Genomic DNA, 19919 nt, shown 5'->3' with positions numbered 1-19919 from the left:
CATTTGGAATACTGAAACAATTTCAGGAATAAACTTGATAAAAGCTATTAGATCATGGAGTCCAGTTCTCTGCTATCACAGGAAAACTTGTGATAGAAAAATAACAACAACCTGTGAAGTTCTCTTGAGTCCATTACTAATGCTGAAAGCCAGAACATTCTTCTGTAGCATACTTTGTGTTGCTTAACTGATTGGGTTGCACTGGACTTCTTCCACTAGTTCTCCTTAGTTTGGGGAAATTAACGTATATACTTATATTAGCACAGACCAAACGCACGAGAACAATGTTCCTAAGCAGTGGACAGGCTGTCAAGGCTACAATACAACTATATATAACTACTTTGTCTCTGAATATTAATAATTTATCAGAAGATACAACACTAAGTGTACTTATGATAATACTTGTCAAAAATAATTGACATTTTTCATAATAGGAGAGGCAAAAAAGTACATTTTTTCTAGAAGTTCAATTCATAATATATTGCTCTTATTAAAACTAAACATTTATTCAAAGTAATTAACATAATTATCCTATTTACAACTGAATTAAAAAACTGAAAAACAAAACAGGAACATTTACAACCAAGTAACAGACTAAAAATAGAAAGGCTAAAGGAATTCAGATATACTTCATTAAAAACACATGGCAAATATTTTTCTGTCTCCTGGTACTACATTGGTAGTATCTATCCATGATAGCATATCTAAGAATAAACTGGCATCCTAATGCTAAGCATGAACCCATTTTAATATTAACATCTGTTTGACTTGCTTCCAAATGAAAAACAATTTTAACATTAGGAAGTTTCAGTGAAAATAATTTAATAGGTCAAAACAAATTTCCTAACTTTTGTATCACAAAATTCTCATTAGAAAATTAAGACTGACTGTAGGTAAGCAATTTAAAGTAGCATCTAAAAATTACAGCACTGCTAATCCCCTTAAAGACTTGCACTGTCTGAAGTGTTAATCTGTTAGTCAAACACAGGGAAATGCTCACAAAGATTACAGCAAAAGGTATACTATGCACCTCTCCATTCCCAAGTCCAAATGAAATTTCTTATTCATTTGTTGATATACAAGACATTTGTAAGGTTTAACAGGAGACAAAAAAAGAACTTATTTTATTTTAGAATTTAACAAAATCCTCTTATTTTCAAAAAGTGGTTCTTTCTGCAAAAAATCATTACTGAGACACATCTTTCACACGGAACAATTCATAAGAGGAAAACAAAAGTCATCACGTTCTCATCTGCTATCCATCAATCCTCCTTGAAATATGGATGAACTCAGAACTAAATCCTGTTTTTTTTCTTACAAACATGCAGTAAAAGATTTTTTGATGTCCTTGATTTAACACCCAGTGCTACATTTCCTTCAGAAAGGCTTCTAACTAGGTTTCTTGGCACATCCTGTTCTTGCTTCCAGCTCCTCGTTTTAATTCCTAGTGAAGAAAGAAATGTTATTACACGTGCAGACACTCATTCAATAAACACGATCAGAATTTGGCCTATCTGGATATCCTTTTCAGAGCATGCCTAAGAATTTTTACACATATTTCTTGTCCTTATTGAAAGCCTAATTTGAATATACAAAAATTTAATTACTCTGAGCTCAGTAATCCAGTGTGCTAATTGCCTAGAAAGTCCAGTGATTAGACCCTCAATTGACATGAGATGCTAATAAAAAGGCATAGTGGTCTATATAAAAATGTAGAAATACATGAAAATTTTATTAATCCTTATTATTACAGACCAATATTGAAAAGTGACCACTAAGTCATTAGAGAAAGTTTTGTCTATCTAATCCAAACACAGCTCTTCCTCTTAGTGATTTGGTCATATTTCATTCTTCTCCTGTAGTGCATGCTTTTGAAAATAAAATGTATTTTACACTCAGTTAAACTTTGCAGAATCAAAAGTCTACTCTCTATCTCAGAATGTGGTGCTTCGTTACATGGTTTCTTAATAATACCAGAGTAGTAATTGACTTGGTAACTTCATAACCCAGTTTTCAGTAGTAGAAATTGATATCAATGTAACTGTGTATGCACTTTGCCAAATAAGTAACTACTGGTTAGACAAAGTTTAGCCTCAGATTTACACTTTTCAGAAAGTTTATTATGATAAAACTTCAACATTTCTCATGAATGGAAAATAATACATATTAATATGTACTTGCTCCCTCACATCAGTTCTTACATAAAAACACATATGTGCTGTAAAACTGGCAAATTGCCTATGCCACTGGGAAAAGCTACACGATTAGTCTATTTCATAAGAACAGCAGACTAAAACTTTAAGCAATCTTTGATCTCCTCTGAACTCCTCAAGAAGTTGCACTAAGAAAGATCATTAAGTGTATTTTTGAAGACAGAGAGGAAAAGGAGACAAGTGGGTAGAGATAAAAGGAAAATTGTGAGGATTTAGCGCATTAAAAGCTACTGCAGGTGCCAAGCAACTTATTGCCACGCACTAGGAGAGGCAGAGTTTTTTGGAAAGTTGTGAACAAAAGACCTTTGTGCACATTTACTGAAAAAATTGTAACTGATTTTGCTACAGTAAAGAGTTATATACCTCAGAGAGAAGCCATGTTATTGTAACAGACTTCCACAGAATACCACCTGATAGTATTATTATCAGCAATTTGTTAGATGCAAAATAACTCCTAAATATTGCTTTCAAATAATTTTTTCGCAGCTATTGTTTTGGCCCAAAATAGCCCCAAAGTTTAATACATCTCTGAAAAAATCCACATCTGTAATAACAAATCAGTGTGGTGTTATAAAACAAAGGAAGCAGTTAAACAGGTATGGAAATAATTAGAGAATTTTATTTCTTGATAAACCATGCTTGGCAAGGATAAAATTGGTAATAAAGTTCACCAAATTTCTCAACAAGTACACAAACGATTTTTGGTGGAAGACTTTAACCCTTGGGAAAAGGTTTTCCCAACAAGCTTGTAGTAATACTGAGTTTTGATTAAATACCTTCTAGATAACTGGTTAGACATTCAGGTAATTTTTTTTAATGAGTGCATATACTATTCAGATCAATGGCTTAGTGTAATGGTCACACCAATACATGTGTTAAATTGACAAAACCTTGAGCATCAACCTTAATTTTGGACCTCCTGTACAAACACAGTTGCCAATGCAGCGTCACACATTCAAGTTTTGACACTTACCTGCCATTTTGGGTACTCGCAAAGCTCTATGGCCTAACAAGACCTCTTGTCGATTGCGTTTTGCAGAAACAGGGTCTTGGCCTAACCCAGTGTTTGACGCAGAACTGGAAAAATAGCCAGAAAAGAGTTTGTTTTCAGTAAAGCGATTAAGCTATATTACAGTAGTTTAGGCCTTGCAATGTAGAAATACTTTAAACGATATTATCCGGTATTGGTAGTTTGTAACCGAATGCAAAGAATAAATTAATTTATTTATGATGTATATATATGGATATTATTCCCCTTTTTCTTTTTTAAAAACTTACAAGAATGTTTCAACTGTGAAAATAGGAACTAATGTTGCCACTTATGTTAAAATGGAGACTGATAAGCCACAGTTTTTTTGAAACCACAGAAGTCAGTTTGATAGTCATTGCACACAAAAGAAACAATCTTAACGCATGTACGAAATCCTTGAAATGACCAAGCTGTGTTTATTGAACAAATTGCATTTTTTATTGCTACAATAATTTTTCTACAACCCCCAACACAGTTGGAGGGGGCGGCTTCATAGCAGACAATACTTTTCAGCTAAGCTGCAAGAAAGCTGTTACAGCTTCAAATTCATTAAAACAAAACCTCTATTTTATAGCCTTTTATGTGATGGACTTAAGATCTACAGTGAAAATTATGAACCTATCTGATCTTGCCAGTTTACAGTCTGAGGCAGAAGAAATAATCCCTAAAAAAGGAATAAAAAAAAGCTGTGGGATTTTCCTGTAGTGTTATTCTAACTCGGAAACTCAGAAATACCTGTTTGAGACATAGAAGGAATGAGATAAAAGAGCAGAAAGTGATAGTCTTTTGGGAAGAAATAAGCATATATAAGTTCGGAAATCATTACACAGTTATTACAAAAAAAGTACACCTAAAGTCTGTCTTAGAACTTTTACCTTAAGATAAATCAGGCTTCAAAAGTTCCCATACCTCTCCCTAAAGAGAATCTAGAAAACCAGCTCTGTTTCAGAAAGCAGGTGATTTATTTTGCTAAATTCATAATCAACTATTTGAAAAATTGAAAACATGAGATGTGCCTCTTTTCTCATCTTAAAGCAATACAGTTTATTCCTTATCCTAGAGCAATCCTGGCAAAACAGTGTAGAATGATAATTAATAACAATTAGAACAGGAACATGAAATTGAATCAGGTAAATCTGTGATCTTCTAAGAAAACTTTCTATCTCAAAGATGCTAATAAACCAAAAAAGTGCTTAAGTTTCTTTCATGCCCTGTGATCTATCTATAGAACTTGTTCCAACAGTCTTGAAACATTGTTTAGAAGACCTATGATGTGGCAGCTTCACTCACTGCCTAGCAACAGGTGACTCATAATATGATTTAAAAAAGGTTATATCAATTTTTTAAGGAAAAAAGAAAAAAGAAAAAAAAAAAAGCTGTTTCATCAGTACTGACCTGATAGCTAATCCTTAAATACATTAACAAAAAGAAAAAAAAAAGTACAATTCCACTTAGCATCTATTCAGTTTCAGCTTTTCTTCTGCTCCTACTAACAAGCCTATTTCAGGGTCATAAACCAAAAGTGACAAAATGGGAGTTCTTCCCAGAGCAGACAACAAGAATGAAGTCATAGCTGAGACTGGAAATGAATTATCAGAAAAACAAAGGGACTGTTCATATAAGTACTGTTAAACATTTTCTCCACTTTCCATTTTGGTAGTTTCTAATGTGTTCCAGCAAAGGCATAACGTTTTCAAAGAAATTAGATTTTTTAATTGATGATGGAATTTGCCTTTTCAGAATTATGTGTCCTCTTTCTATTTTGAATAGATAGCAGATACGGAAGACACGATATTAGTTTGTACTTGTTAAAATAACAGAAGTTCCTAAACTAAGAGTAAAATAAGATTCAACTCAACTTGCCAGGAGAAGAAAACATTAAATTGTCCAACATATTTGAGACAGAACATCTCACATGTAGGTCCAGATGACTTGTGTAAGAGGTTTTAAGATTTGAAATATAACACTGAAACTGAAGGGAGAACCTAAGAAATGAATACAAACTCATTTGTATAAGGGTTAGTTGAATCTTACCTTAATGCCTTTCTTTTTCTCTCAGCGGCAGAAGTCATTGCCATATATGAGGGCTTCTCAAGTACTGAAGTAGGGTTTTTGTTTAAGGAAGAGAGACCAAGTCTGAAATAAAAGAATTATATTTTTGTAAAATCTATTCTGCGTAGAAGCCAAGTGAAACTGTTCTTAACTGTAAACAAGTATATGTTAAGTAGAAAAACAATACCAGCAATTTGTTTCAATAATATTACTTGAAGCAGCTTCACAGGACTGCACACACATGCGGCAGCTTTAACAATGGCATCTCTCAATGTCAAAGAGGTTAAGGTATCCATTTTACAGACAGGAAGAATAAGGCTTAGAGAAAGTAACTTGCCTGAGGCATCACAAACAATTTCAAAAGTGGTGTATTTTCTTTTCAGTACATATCTTGTAAAACAATAAGCTTTCAACTTCATCTGTTGAACATACCATTGATTTCAAATAATGGCAGAATTGAATCTGATACTGATTAAAATTGAGGGCTTGATTTTCAAATTGATAGGTCTACAAATGAAATTGACATAAATGTAAAAACCCAGCTGTGAAGATAAACAGGTTTAAATTGTTCAGGTAATATTCCTCACCCATATAAATAGATAATACCTTTGCAGAATGCTACCATTGCATGGCTGTGACTCCTTCATGGATGAGTCAGTAGATGGTTCCGTTGTTTCACCTGTCCCTTCATAGAGAATTACTGTTGAGTCCATGGCAGCTTCATCACACTCTGGGATTATGTCACATGTAGAGTCCATAATACTCGCCTTTTTCACTGGCATATCTGTATTACATGCATTGACTTCCTGAAGGCCTGCAAGGTGTAAAGCTTTCTTTACCACAGTCTGTGTACAGCTGCTTTGTACTGGCTTTCTGCAAGCTTCTGGTGTATACACGATAGGGCGGACCTCCTTGGTAAGAGAATCCTCCAGATGATGGAGGCTGGACTGCTTGGATGCAGCAGGGCTTTGAGCTGTGACTGGAGAGTCCATTAGCTTCCGCCTAATTCTTTTCTGTGGTGGTACTGCATATTCTACTATTTGTTGTGCATTTTTATTCATTTCTTGTGATGGTGTACCAAAAGTAGTACCTGTGCAACACAGACAACAATGGTTAGCATATTTACCTGTACTTACTACTTAAACCTTGCTTTTTCCCTCCTCTCCCCTGCTGAAATATGTTTATTAGCAGAAATTATTACAAATACTATTTATTTAATTTACATATTAATTTGGTCACATAACTGAAATTATTTCTATTGCAGCATTGTCCAGATGGTAGCATTTGTTCTGTGGCACTCGAAGTATTATAAATATGCATAGGCTGATACAGTTAATCCCAGAGATATTACAAGTAATCACAAGTAACTTATGACACATGACAACAGGGAATGGAAAGAGTAAGAGTATTGAAAATGATCGCATTATCGTGACACAACTCTAAATTTAATTTAAGATGGTACCATCGCAGTAATCTACAGCTGCCTCCTGATCACGGCAACTTTTTCCCTAGCAAGTACCATGCAGTAGAATGAGAGAGACTGTTGTTAAAGGAAGGATATAGAATCACTTGGAGGGACAAAATTCTTTGACATTGCCAATGAGAAAGTAGTATTTTGGAAAAGGGGAAAGAAAGAAGTTACTTGGATCCTGTCATCTCAACATATCAACTCTGGAAAAAAGCTCTTTACTAAAACCCTCACCCTTAAAAATAACAAAGCAAGCATTGCAGCAGTAATCGGCCATTCCCATTCATCCCATTTATACTATTTTTCTTGAAGTGTCATAATATTTTTATTTTCAAGCAGGTGGTAATAAAGGCAATTTCCAAAGTAAGAGAGAAAAGGCCTTTCTTTTATTCAAGTTTTCAGTAAAGGAGAATCATTTTAAGACAGAGACCACTGTTCAAATGGCTAGGCTAGCGGTGACTTAAATAGTTAATAACAACAGCTTAAGTTTTTTTTTTTAAACAAATCAAGAGTAGGAGAGGGCTGTCAAAACCCCAAGTGCTTCTATATTTAACTTTCAGTGCAAATTTAAGAAACAAAGACTACTGTGCTTAAAATATCTATGGATTGGCCCCACTTCCGCTGGTAGCCACATCATACTTCCCCTTTCTGCATTGCTTACTCCACTCCTGTGAGTAACTAAACTGTAAAAAGAGCTCCTGCTCTTTAAATTGCTGCATGTTACTCGAGAATTAACTATGGTATTCATATAAGAGTGTTGATAAATATTTATTTCTTCTAAAATTCCATTCCATTTTTGCCTCAGAGTAAGAAAGTTAGTTTGAACTCCTCAGTCTGAATGCTTCTTTAGTTCTCTCTCACGTGTTAACATTCACAGCATTTTAGCTGTTCCATAAATATTCTCTGAAGAGGAGAAAAATTGATTAAAAACACATATTGCATTATTCCCCATCCCCGGTTTGATTTCGTACAAAAAAATAAAGCTTAAATGATTGTAGTCTTTCCTCCGACTGTTTGCCACATCTCAGCCCCCTTTTTAATTTGAACGTCATTGCTCAGTTGCAACCCAGTTTACCATAGGCAAGAAGCTTTAAGAATGCCAGTTCCCCAAATACACTCGGAAATCAGATGTCTTGGGGAAAAGGCCCAAATAAGAGCCTCATTGAAGGAAAGCCATCAAAGGATAAAGGATGATCTCAGCACCAGTTTTTTTGTACACACTTTGGAACTAGAGATACTATATGACGGATTCCTCATGCCCAGCTACACAAGATGATGCCCAATTAGAAGGTACAAATTAGAGCTGTGAGGAGACAGGGAAGGATTTACAGATTACCATGGGACCTAGACCTGTTCTGGGAGGATGGAATGGGTAGTATCAAAGCGTGTACAAGTAGCAAGTAAATTAGATGCTAATATATAGGCCACAAATCTATTCTATGTTGCCAGAACTTAATTCAATAATGAAACCATTGAAAAAACATAGCAAACATTTATTCCTCACTCATAGGCCTCAGTTTCAGAAAGAACAATGTTTAAACTACTATGGTTCAACAAATATGCAACATCTTATCCAACAAGGCATAAACAATAAGAGCAGGTTAATTTAAGCTAAACTGCTTATGGGAAGACATGCCTGGACAATTACACGAACAATTACAATTCTATTATGCTGTTTTCAGCTTTGAAGAAATACAAATATGGAAAACTCAGGCCTAAGAGGACTACTTGATGTGAAATAACTGAATTGTGAATTTGTGTGTGTGTGCCTGTGTACAGTTCACTTCATTATATATATATGTATGTAAAGGTGGTTGGGTTTTTTTTGCGTGGTGATTTTGGTTTTTTTAATTAAAATGCAAAATACCTTATTTTCTCATACCTAATCTTAGTCTAATTTATGGTCAGCATTCACCAGGTAAAGTGCAGCAGGTTGTCGAGACACAGTAGTGTGCTTGTAATCTAAACACTAAGCTAATTCAGAATATTCTCCATGAGCAGTGAAACAGAAAGGGTAGTAAAACAGGGCCCCTGTGTTCCTCCAAAATTTTCACCTCCACCAGAAATCATATAGGCCTACTTTGATGAAGGCATTTCTCTCCCAGACTTAGTAGGATTTTGTTCATAACAAGCAAGAAACTTATTTATGAACCATTTTCAATATGCACTCTATGACACTATCAACAATGCTATGCTTCATTAGTGTGCTTGCTCTTTAATTTTGGTTTCATGAGTACAATGTTATTCTTCTATGTCTTTTTTCTTTCAAAAAAAATAATTCTAGTAATTACAACCAAAAATTGAGGCCCAAACTTTCTTCTAAAGATTTTTTGACAGCTTATATTCTCAAATAAAAGAATAAGCTTTATCTAAGGATTCCAATCTAGTGTTTGAAATAACTATCTGTTAAACGTTTCAGGACACATTTAAAAAATACTAATTTATTAGGTTTTCCTCCTGCATACATGCACCTGAGAATGTGTGTTTCGGGGAAAATAAAGGCTAGAATTCTATTTGTCTTTTGTTACGTCAGGACAGGAAGCTTCCAGTTTCAGAAAGTTTGCTTACTGTAAGACACTGAGGTTTTGCTAATGTCCTAAAGTTACTAGAAAGGAAGTCTGATGGAGAAACATTTTGGTGAGCGTGCCAAGTTTTAGAAGCTTCTCCAGGACTAAATACTGGAAGCGTTTTTAAATTAACTGTAAATGCAAGCATTTAAACCATGAACTAAATAGGTAAAGAACACAAAAGTATTGCCAACATTAATAATTTGTTGAATTTCATCATAATGAACAGTATTTCATACTGTAATACAAGTACATTACTAAAAAGACAGCTGCAGCAATTCTATATAGGGCAAATATAAGTTGCTAGTAAAAACCCAGACCTATTTTTAAAACCTATTTATTTCTGGAATGAAACTCACTGTAAAACAAAGTTAAAACAAAACTAGCTTTTCTTGCCAATTAAGTATTGGAAAGCATATAAAATATTCAAGAAGCATCCCTTCTCATAGCTTTTTGTGAAAGCATTAAGTTGCTCCTAACACAGTAAACAAGAAAGTAAACAAAACCATCGCCAGCAACATCGTATTTAATTTGGCTTCACTAAGTAACATAAGCCAAATATGATGTGACAAAAAACCCAACCCCAACACCCCAATTCCATGTTAGCTTGCTGTTACACACTATATAGCACCAGTTATGATCTAAAGTAAACATAAATACAGCAAGAAAAACATTTAAACCCACAAAATAAAGGAATGATAGTGGTTTTATTCCTGTCTTAATAAGGAAGCAAGACACTGAAGCCAGTTGCTATTTTTTTGCAGGTGCTTTTAATAGCTGCCATTGAGAAGTTTAAATGAAATGGGGTCTGACAACAATAGCTGCTACAAAAACACTACTCCTATAGATTTCAGCTGACTTCAAATAGTCATGATATCAAAAGTGTTTCTCCTTAAAAAAAACCCCACTACATATTTGTTTTTTTGCGAGAACTGATTTTCAAATACTTCAAAGGCTACTCCATATTATTATTTAAAACATCGATATTCAGAGGCATACTTTAAGATATATATATATAAAAATTCTTATCGAAAGAGAAAATTTAGTTCCACAAGCTGACACAGAAGTAATATGACTCAAACTGAAACACCATACCTTTTCTTTCCTAAATACTAAATTCATGCAATTTTAGCATAATTTTGTCTAAACAAGCACAGAATATTTCAGCAAACAATTTTAGAAAATGTGGTCATGTGTTACTATGCAGCTTCTATGGCAACAGGACAGCTAAAACTAGGGAGAACTAGTTCCCCTAAATCCTATTCAAGACGGGAAAAATAAAAAGCTTCAGAACAAGGGACTTAAAACATTTGAGTGGCAAATACCAACTTCCAGTATTAAAGCAACACAGAAGAGACATTCCTTTCATAGCAGGCCATGCCTACTAAAACCAAAGTATTTGTATGACAATTTTAGGCAATGCTTTCTCCCAGGATACTCAATTTTAACATGCTATTGTTGAGTGCTTGTAGGTGGGATGCATGTATATGTTACATGTTTTAGGACATGCTTTATTTTATTGCCTAAGTATTCCAATGAGTAAACACAGAAGATTGAGACAACAGCACATTCCTAGCTAGGAACAACTGAGGTAATACATAATACATTAATAAAATATCACAGATGATGTTAATAAGGCATTATTTTATTTCCTGTAGCAACAAACAGTAGAGACCCCATTCGTATCCCATACTAATTTTAACACTAAGAGCACTCTTTACCTCCCACAGAACAGTTATACTGTTGAACTCACTGCAGTATGCTGTGGCAAATCCCATAAGTATAAATGGGTTACAAAATACAGATTTGACAAACTTAGAAGATATCTACTGGCAATTATTCCAATGTGATTGGTTCAATGGGATTTCCCGTTGCATTGGAACTGAAAACTGCAAGTCACCTGACTCCAGATTTGTCCTGTTACCGCTGTCTGTCTTTGGAGTGCGTCACTGGCAACTACTAAATACAGGGTACTGACGGTGACACAGTGGTGGACCAAGTATGGTTCTTCATATTTTCTTAACAAACAAATCTAAATAGTTCCTGAATGGATGTCTAATGCTAATCATTAAGTTTTGTCATTACTTTTCTACTGAAAGACAAAGAAACACGTTCCAGCTCTTAAGAAAGTCTCCAGAACTGTTCCCCAGCAAGGCAAGGGAATTATAATGTTTATGGTTTGTATTTGCTTCACATTTTATGGCCAGTTCAATCTTTTGCATCAGAATGATCATCATGATTCACTGATATTAAGTTTACTTTTTATTTCATAAACAAAAATGAATCACTATATACTTTACAGAAACATCTGCAGTTAACCTGATGGGGTAGCTTAAAAGAAAAATTTTGAAGTTGTATTTCTTTAGCTAGTGCTTTCAGCTACAAACACTTCTCTTGAAAAAATAAGCATTATTCCAAATATATTTTAGAGAATAGATCACATATTTGCTGATCCTTAATTTCAGGCTGATGGTTATAAAATATAATTGTCAGAATTCTTTTAGATATTATTTTTCTTAAGAGATTCACTCAGAAATTAAAAATAAAAGTTATCTTCCACTCACCAACCACCCCATATCAAATGGTATGAGGTGGTTTTGGTCATTAGTTTGTTGTATTATCTGTCCCAAATGACTACTCAGAAGAACTGATTTATCAGTAGAGAAACATAACAAAATTAGATATTTACAGCCCTGTGAGTTAGTAGGAAAAGCAGAACGCAGTATTTGTGAAACATGAGTCACAGCAAAAGCGAGTAGAGTTCATGACAAATACTCTTTTGAATTGGGTTAGTTCTAAATTGACATTTGGGACAAAATAATGGCCAAGACTCCTCTTCTTCTGGAACTCATGTTAATATATGCATAAGGGGATTATTTCTGGAAACTGTGCTAAATTAAAGTCTACCAGGTTGTTCTGCTAAAGTGAAATCAAATATTAATGTATTCATTTCAATAAACATTTCTGGGCTACCAATGATTGATCCAATTACAATACTAATCATACATTTTCATTCTTTTAACAACTGACTCATGGAATTCCAAATTGCAAATGAGGTCTAGTGAATGCATTTCAATTATTTAATATTCATGTGACCCAAAGGCATCACTGTGATGGCCAGTTTCACAACAGTTTTGCAAACAACAGCTGTGAACTGAAAAAGACTAAAATCAAGGCTGCATCCTTGTGAGTCCCAGTGGTCAGGTGTACTATTTTACACAGCATGAGAAAAATACTTAGTCATATAGACAGTGTGAAAAAGCTGCTCAATATAAGACAAATCTTTCCTATATACAAGACACATGCTTCTCCTACTCTTAATCAAGTCTTTTGCTACATACAACTACACCCCAATTTTTCCTGCCATGCAAAATAATAAATTGACTTTACTTTCGGATGTTTGTGACAAGGGGAGGTAATGGATGCCTTTTCTTTTTTTTCCTGTAAATCAATTCCATTCTCTCAATGGTAATGTACAGTAAGGCTTCCGGAAATGGGATGCCTGAAACAATGCCAAGAACTTTCCCATTCACAGAAATACTTGCAAATACCAGTCAGAGCTCTCCACCCATCAGTCCATACTCTATGAATACTGTATGGCTCTCTATTAACCAACACCCAAGACTGGGAACCCAAATACATTTTTAAATGAACTTAGTTGTTTTCATCGCTTGTGCTTTCCTTGATACAGATAGTTGAGTTGTTCATGAGGTTGCACATTTATGGTTTCATGAAGCATACAGAAGCTTAATCTAAATTTTGAACACATCTGTAAACAAAAATTATAGTGGAAAACCAGTATTTCTTCTACAAAACAACAATTCTGATTTATAATTAAGGCCAGAATAAATAGTATGTCTGGGTGGATGCTTAAAATTAAGAGTATATGTTGATGAAACAATTGTTTAAAAAATATCTTCCCTATTAATATAGAGTCGAAAGTATGGTTAAGACATGTTATGGAAACCCCATGTTAGGGCTTCATAAAGGAAGTGAGCAAGAGTAGAGGTTCTGAAAATGTGTTTTCAGTCATATTTTAAGAAACAAAAATTAAATCAGCAAGGAAAAACAGTATTTAAATGTAGAATGTAAATACACTCAGTGGGATAAATTAAAGTTGTGCAAGTATTTTAAAATTATTTTTACTTGAAATGAAAAGATAATTCAAATGTTTCATTTTAGGTTAAATTTGAGGGTAATGAATTTTATTTTTAAAATTCTGAAGTGGTGGTAGAAGAAAAACCACATCAAATAAGCGCAATCAGAAATTTAAGATTCAGATACTCTGTTAAGTTCTTTGCAAAATAGTCCTTGAATCATTACATGTAGAGTGTGTTAGCATGCACTGCAAAACAATTGTTTGTTAGATCAAATTACCTGCCATGCATAGCTAAGTTAATATGGCACTGTTTAAACAAAACAGAAGAGCAAGGAACATTAGCTTAGGACAAATTGTGAATTTTCTGAGAACTGTTTCTGGTAGCCATGGTAGTACTACTGTAGATACAGATGATTAAGCTCTATTACTTGGTTGGACAAGGTTGCTGATTAACAGTCAGCTAGTAACATACATACATCTCTGACACTCAGAGCAAGACATATTACAGAAGGTGTTTAAAGGTTTCAAAGGTTAAAGGAAAAACAAGATAGAAAGAGGTCTATTCCTGTAGTGAAGCGCTACATGTGCTTTGGCAAACCTTAGGAGCTTTAATTAGCTTTCTCTCAAAAATCAGCGTTTTTAAGCACAAGAATTGACTATCTTGATAACTTGACCATAGAAACAGATGTTGAATGAATGGCCAGAGAGTATCTTGATCTTTTTCTCTCCCACTATCACTTTATATTATTTAATATATAGGAGACCTTTTACAAGGAAGAAATCTTCATTAGAAACGAAGATTTATGCATTACTGGAATTCAGCTGAAATTCTTTGGTATTTTGAAAATCCCGATAGAAAGAAGGAACTTACAACAAGGTAATACCAAAACCACTTAATACAATAAAGTAAGCAAATTTGAAATATATTTTTCGAAACTGCTTTTTGTAAGACACTTTCAACAAAACCTGGAATAAAGGTTCCTACCTTTTTTTTTTTCCTACCCTTTCACCTTTGCTATCCCCTCCCTTTACTCTTTTTACATTCTTTTTCCACATCAATTACTAGTTTGACTTCCTTCTTCAGGATCAGCTGGTGGAATGTAGTTAATTCCAAAGAAACCCATGAGAAGTTAAGGCCCTGCTTTCACATCTTTTCCCATTCTACAGAAATGATTTAGCTGCTTCAGCCTTTTGGGGACAGTGCTTATAATCAGGAAAATTATTTATGTGACTTAAAGCATTTTAATTTTTATGTGAAAACACTCACTAACAATTCATTTGCATTTGAACAATGTCATGGTTCTCTCTTAAAGGACTGCCAGCAAAAGGTTACAATGTCATTAAAAAAAGTTTCTGCAATGATTAGTGCCTCATTCTATGACATGTAGAATTCAGCAGTTTCTTTAAGCACAGGTGTTTTTCTGCATCACCACCATTTTAAACACATAGTGACCAAACACTAACTTGTAGTTCGATAATGAATTTGAAATTTCCGAATATGGATAATGCATAGATACTGCATACAACCTTAGATACTTTTCAGTTCAACAAAAGATATGTAATTATTTACTTCATAACTTTCACTAAAGAATTTATATTTTCCTCATAAATCTTACTGTTGTCTACATGAGTAGCATCTCACTTTTGCAGAGGGATTTTCTCAAAAAAAAATTTTTCCAAATAGGTGTTAACATAGGTTCAAAAGCAATAAATCATATTTGTTACCAGCAGACCTAGCACACTCTCTTCCTCTAAGATGCTCCAGACTTACATTTCATTTGGAAGAAACATTACATTGCCTCCAATTAACTTTTCTACCCTCTCCCCCAGATTATTTAGAAAAGAAACTTCTGAGACACTAACACAAGGTGACATATTTATAGTAAATGGGAGATTTAAAAAAATTCCTGCTCAACTTATAAGGTGAAAAATAAGAATCAAATCACAAGAAATGAACTGCATGGCTCTTTTCTGCTAACAAGTTGAAGTCCATGCAATTATGTTATATGTGAAATATGGATTTTTATATAAGGAATAATGACCACTGTGTAGCACGTGGCTAACTTTTTTTTCATCTTGGTGCAAAATGCTATTTTCTTCCCAACATCTTGAACAAATTATAAATAATAAAATATCAATGCACCAAAGGTGTGAGGGGATCTGTATAAATCTTCCTTTTTATTTGTTCATTAAGTTCTTAGGTCAGCTCTTGCTAACATTTGCCAAGCATACTTCTGAGATGACTTTAGGGAGAAGGAATTGGATTCTTGAATAATTTATTAAATCTTTAAAGGAAAAGAGAAATTACTACATCCTTCCTATTTCCGATTGAGATGTTGCCTTTGTACTACTTCACATTTTCCCATGCTAATGTATTTTTTCTGATTTATGTTTTTTTTCTTAATTGTTTGTTATATACGTTCTGCACAAGAGAAATGGATTTCCATAACATAATATCAGCTAATAGTTCAACATTTTAAATGTGAATTCAAATAATTGAAGAGGAGCTATTTCATTGCATCTATTTTGTGCTCAACAGAAGAATTTTTAAAGTACTGATAAAGTGGATTACTTTTTTCCACCCCACCTCCCAAGATGTATGAAAATGATTGTGTCACCACCAGTAGTATTTTAGATAAGGACATAGTAAGATTAAACTGATACTGTAAAAACATTGTTTGAAAAGAATTTATTTTTTCTAAGCAGAGCTGATACTGTTCACATTCACTTGTCACCTTAAGGTTTTAAAATTAAATAATTGAATGTCCAATTAATCATTTTTAGAATTTTATTTTAATTTCTTCCAGCAAGCAAATCCAATTCTAATTCAATTCCAACTCAATTTCAAATTCAAATGCCTAAAGTCCAGCTCTCAGTACTTTAGCATCTAATAGCAATATGTCTTATTCTGTACAATGACTTATATTTAGAATTTTTTGTACAACAATGGCTACCTACTAAACAGAAAGTCTTACACTAACAAGCAGTATTAAGGAAAAAAAAAAAACCCTGTTGGAGAAAACTTACGTTATGTTAGCTCACCAACTTAAGCTGTCAATGAGAAAGAGGTACATTCTTTATGAAGATTAAAAATCTTCAGTAATTTGGAAAAAAATCCTGGCAAAATCCACGAAAATTATCAACACCTTCATACAACTAGTCAAAAGCAAATAGAAAGAACACACAATCAGATGAAGAGAAAAAAAAAATCCCAAGAAGCGTGGCATTAGAAATTGTCTTGTTCGAAGTTATCATAACCTTTACAGGAAGGCTTACAAAATTTGGAGGACGGTTGTTTCTACCATATTTTCTCCTGCATCTACTAAGAGGGGGAAAGGAGTGAAAGTAATGCCTCCTATTTCCTTCTCCAAGAACAACAAGTAAACAAAAATAAAAATACCACAAAAGACTTCTATGGACATCTTCAGGCAAAGACAACATTTACAGCTGAAAAAAGTCCATCTTAACTGAAAAAAATATGGTGTCCATTTACTTAGGTGAACATACAGTTCAACAACATTTAGAACAAGAGAATAATTGGAAAACCTCCAGATAAGACTTTCAAGACAACCCCTCAAATTATGTCTAATGATTTTAATGGAGTGAAATGTTTATGCATTAAAAGTTTGCTATCTAAATAATATATTTTAGTGTTAATTTCAGTAAGAACAGATCTGGCCTTTTACAACACAGGACTTCAAGGAAGGTGAAACAAAAATAGATTAATCAAGAACTCTGATGAAGCTTACTAGTGTCATGAATTAAAATTCAAAACAATGAAAACCCACATACGACAAGACAGAATCTCTACAATCAATGCTTAAAGTATATTATCCAGTTTACTGGATCTGCATTTGGGTACATCTCCCTACCTATTCTGCCAGAAAAAAAATAATCCCTCTAAAAGGAAAAAAGTATAGCAAAAATATGCCTATGATATAAAATAAATACCAGCCAAGAGCATGGCTTCATGTTTGTCTTGCACATATAAAATACCCATCTCCAAGTGAAAACCCCATTGCATGTGAGTCTTGAATTCTTATTTTACAAGTGATTTAGAGAAGTCTATATTTCTTTCCTTCTTCAGCCACAGATGTATACTTCCACAAATCCAATCTTAACATGTCATAAATGCCATTTTTTACGTGTTTTTGTTTTTTTTTAAATATAATAAAATATTACAAATTTCAGGCAGATAATCACAGTCTAAATTATAAGTGAAAATATAGACATATATATACTTATATACACACACACAAAACATGATTCAAAATAAGAATGGGCTGATTTTCGCAATCAGAACTGCTAGCACTTAAGATTCCAGTGTTCTAGCACCGAAAAGAAAATGTCACTGTATTTGATTTCTCAGATGAGTTATGACAGGAAACAACCCCACCTCCAAACCCTTCATTAGTCTGCTTTGCCATGACAGAATAAACAGACTAGAAAACCAGTTTTAAAAACTATATTCTTCTTTTTGTTTAAAAATAAAGATAAAACAAGAAAGAAAATCACTACCTTTTATTTTAATGCTTTTAATAAAGCTTTGCAGATTTTATTTCCATTATGATATGACAGTAGCGTTCTGGTTCCTAATGAACACAAAGCCACAGAATGCAGGTACTTATCACTGCCATGATTTTCCAAAAGGTTGCCAGCAATCCACATCCAATTTCTTTCTATATGGGAAATGAGAATGGAGCAGAGTGGAAGACTGCTGCAACCCACTGAGGTCCACTGCCCTCACTCCAAACGGGAAGGAGAAATGGGCAAGCCAACAACTGCTTTCAGCCTTGCTGAATCCCTGACTAGCATGGGCAAAAGAGGAAGTATAAGCATGCAAGTCTGCAAACTTTCTTTTCCTTCTCTCTGAAAACACAAACCCAAACCCACACCAAAAAGAACAAACCCAAACTAAAACCAACGCAACACCACTCTCCCTGTCAAAAAAACCCTGGCCCACCCTCAACACAATCTGACCTTTACACTGCAGACAGTGAAATACTGGGCATCAACTATCTGGTATGATCAACAGCAATACAAGCGTATGCTAAAAATCACATACACACTTAATGAGAACAGAAGTTATAAATGGTTTTGGCAGAATAATTCTTAACCCCAGAATGAGCTGTGTAGAGGAAGAAAGCTAAAGGAAGCAGTGGACTAATTTCACAGTGTTCCAGGGGTCAATGGTCTTCTATGACTACCAGCTTCTGAGAAGCTAAAGCATTATTTATCTGCTTTTCCCTTGTTACCTATGGATGTCTTTCAATGTTACAGATTATTAGCTGTAATCAGAAAGCCCCAGTGTATTAGTGCTGCCTATCCAGAGCACAACATACAGCATTGGCCCACAGCAGCTGCACAGTCAGGCTGAGATTTGGCCTGTCGTCCCTCAGAACAGTGCCTTCTGTAAGGATTCTTCATCCCTTTTTACCCAGGCTATGCTCTAGGCCAACTCGCTTTACAACTAAAGAAAAGCCAGCTACATAGAATTACAGGGGAAAAAAAATGGGGCTGTCAGGATACAGCAAAGCAGTCAATTCCATGATAGAAATGGTGAATCCTTTGATTCTTGGAAAAATAAACTTATAAAATATTGTACTAAATTAATTCCAGGCTAACCTGTAATTAATGGGAAATCTCATCCCCCTCAAGTCTATTACTTGAAACTGTGCAAAACCGTAGCAGCTGCTTAACATTTCAAATCACTTTAACAGAATTATAATACTTATTGACACTGATTCCATCAATGTCACGTGAAAGATTCAAATGGAATTATTAATAACACTCATAGGATCGAGGAACCTTGATATATGGGGTATGTTACAACACGAGGAGGAGGGAGTTATCTGTTGGCAGAGTGTGTCTAGCCATTGAAAAAGTAAACTTATTTCCTATATCCAATTAAGAATATTATGTAATTTATAGAAAGTGGGTCTGAGGCTCAGTTTTACATTTGGCTTCAATATTTGCAGAAGTGTGCATCCACTGTGTTTATGGATGACATAACTTTTGCAGGAGACATTTAAAAGTATTTCCAACAGAGAACAAATTAATTATATACTTACGGCATGGGGTGTTTGTCCTGTTCACAAGTTGTGGGAATGCAAAGATAGCTGACAAGTCTAGTTCATTGTTTTGATTTTGTGCCTTTGCTTCAGTCTGGTCAGCCCAAACTACTGATTTTTGTCTTTGAATCAGCTGCTCAACTTCCCCAAATTCAGTCTCAATTAAATTATTTGTCAACCCAGCTTCTTTCAAAGTCAGGTATTGCTTGCGAAGAACTGGAAGCAAGGTATTTAGTACTCTGTAAAACAACAACAGGCAAGACAAATATGACTAAACCATAACTAATCTGATCCTTACTAGCATTGCCACTATTAAGAATACAAAGAGGGTTTTGTCCTTCTTGCCTTCCCCCGCCCCAGTTCTGCTGTGTAATTTATTTTAATTTATTTTGGGTGAATACCCTAACACTGAGAGGAAA

At 34.3% G+C, this 19919-nt stretch overlaps 1 protein-coding gene across 4 annotated transcripts in view; it reads right to left on the bottom strand.

The window, feature by feature from the left end:
* Positions 1–549: 549 nt before the first annotated feature.
* KIF18A (kinesin family member 18A) overlaps positions 550–19919 on the bottom strand; it is a 43835-nt gene continuing 24465 nt past the window's right edge. For all 4 annotated transcript variants that reach the window (XM_075047095.1, XM_075047098.1, XM_075047096.1 and 1 more), the window contains 5 exons: positions 19501–19739; positions 5902–6385; positions 5278–5379; positions 3187–3290; positions 550–1444 (listed from right to left, as the gene is read on the bottom strand). In XM_075047095.1, coding sequence (XP_074903196.1) covers positions 1296–1444; positions 3187–3290; positions 5278–5379; positions 5902–6385; positions 19501–19739 — 1078 coding nt within the window. In that variant the 3' untranslated portion in view covers positions 550–1295. The remainder of the gene's footprint in view (positions 1445–3186; positions 3291–5277; positions 5380–5901; positions 6386–19500; positions 19740–19919) is intronic.

The sequence above is a fragment of the Buteo buteo genome, chromosome 16 (genome assembly GCF_964188355.1).
Source record: "Buteo buteo chromosome 16, bButBut1.hap1.1, whole genome shotgun sequence".
NCBI classification, from domain to species: Eukaryota; Metazoa; Chordata; class Aves; order Accipitriformes; family Accipitridae; genus Buteo; species Buteo buteo.
The sequence above is the reverse complement of the archived record's forward strand: the minus strand, read 5'-3'. Positions and strand labels throughout refer to the sequence as shown.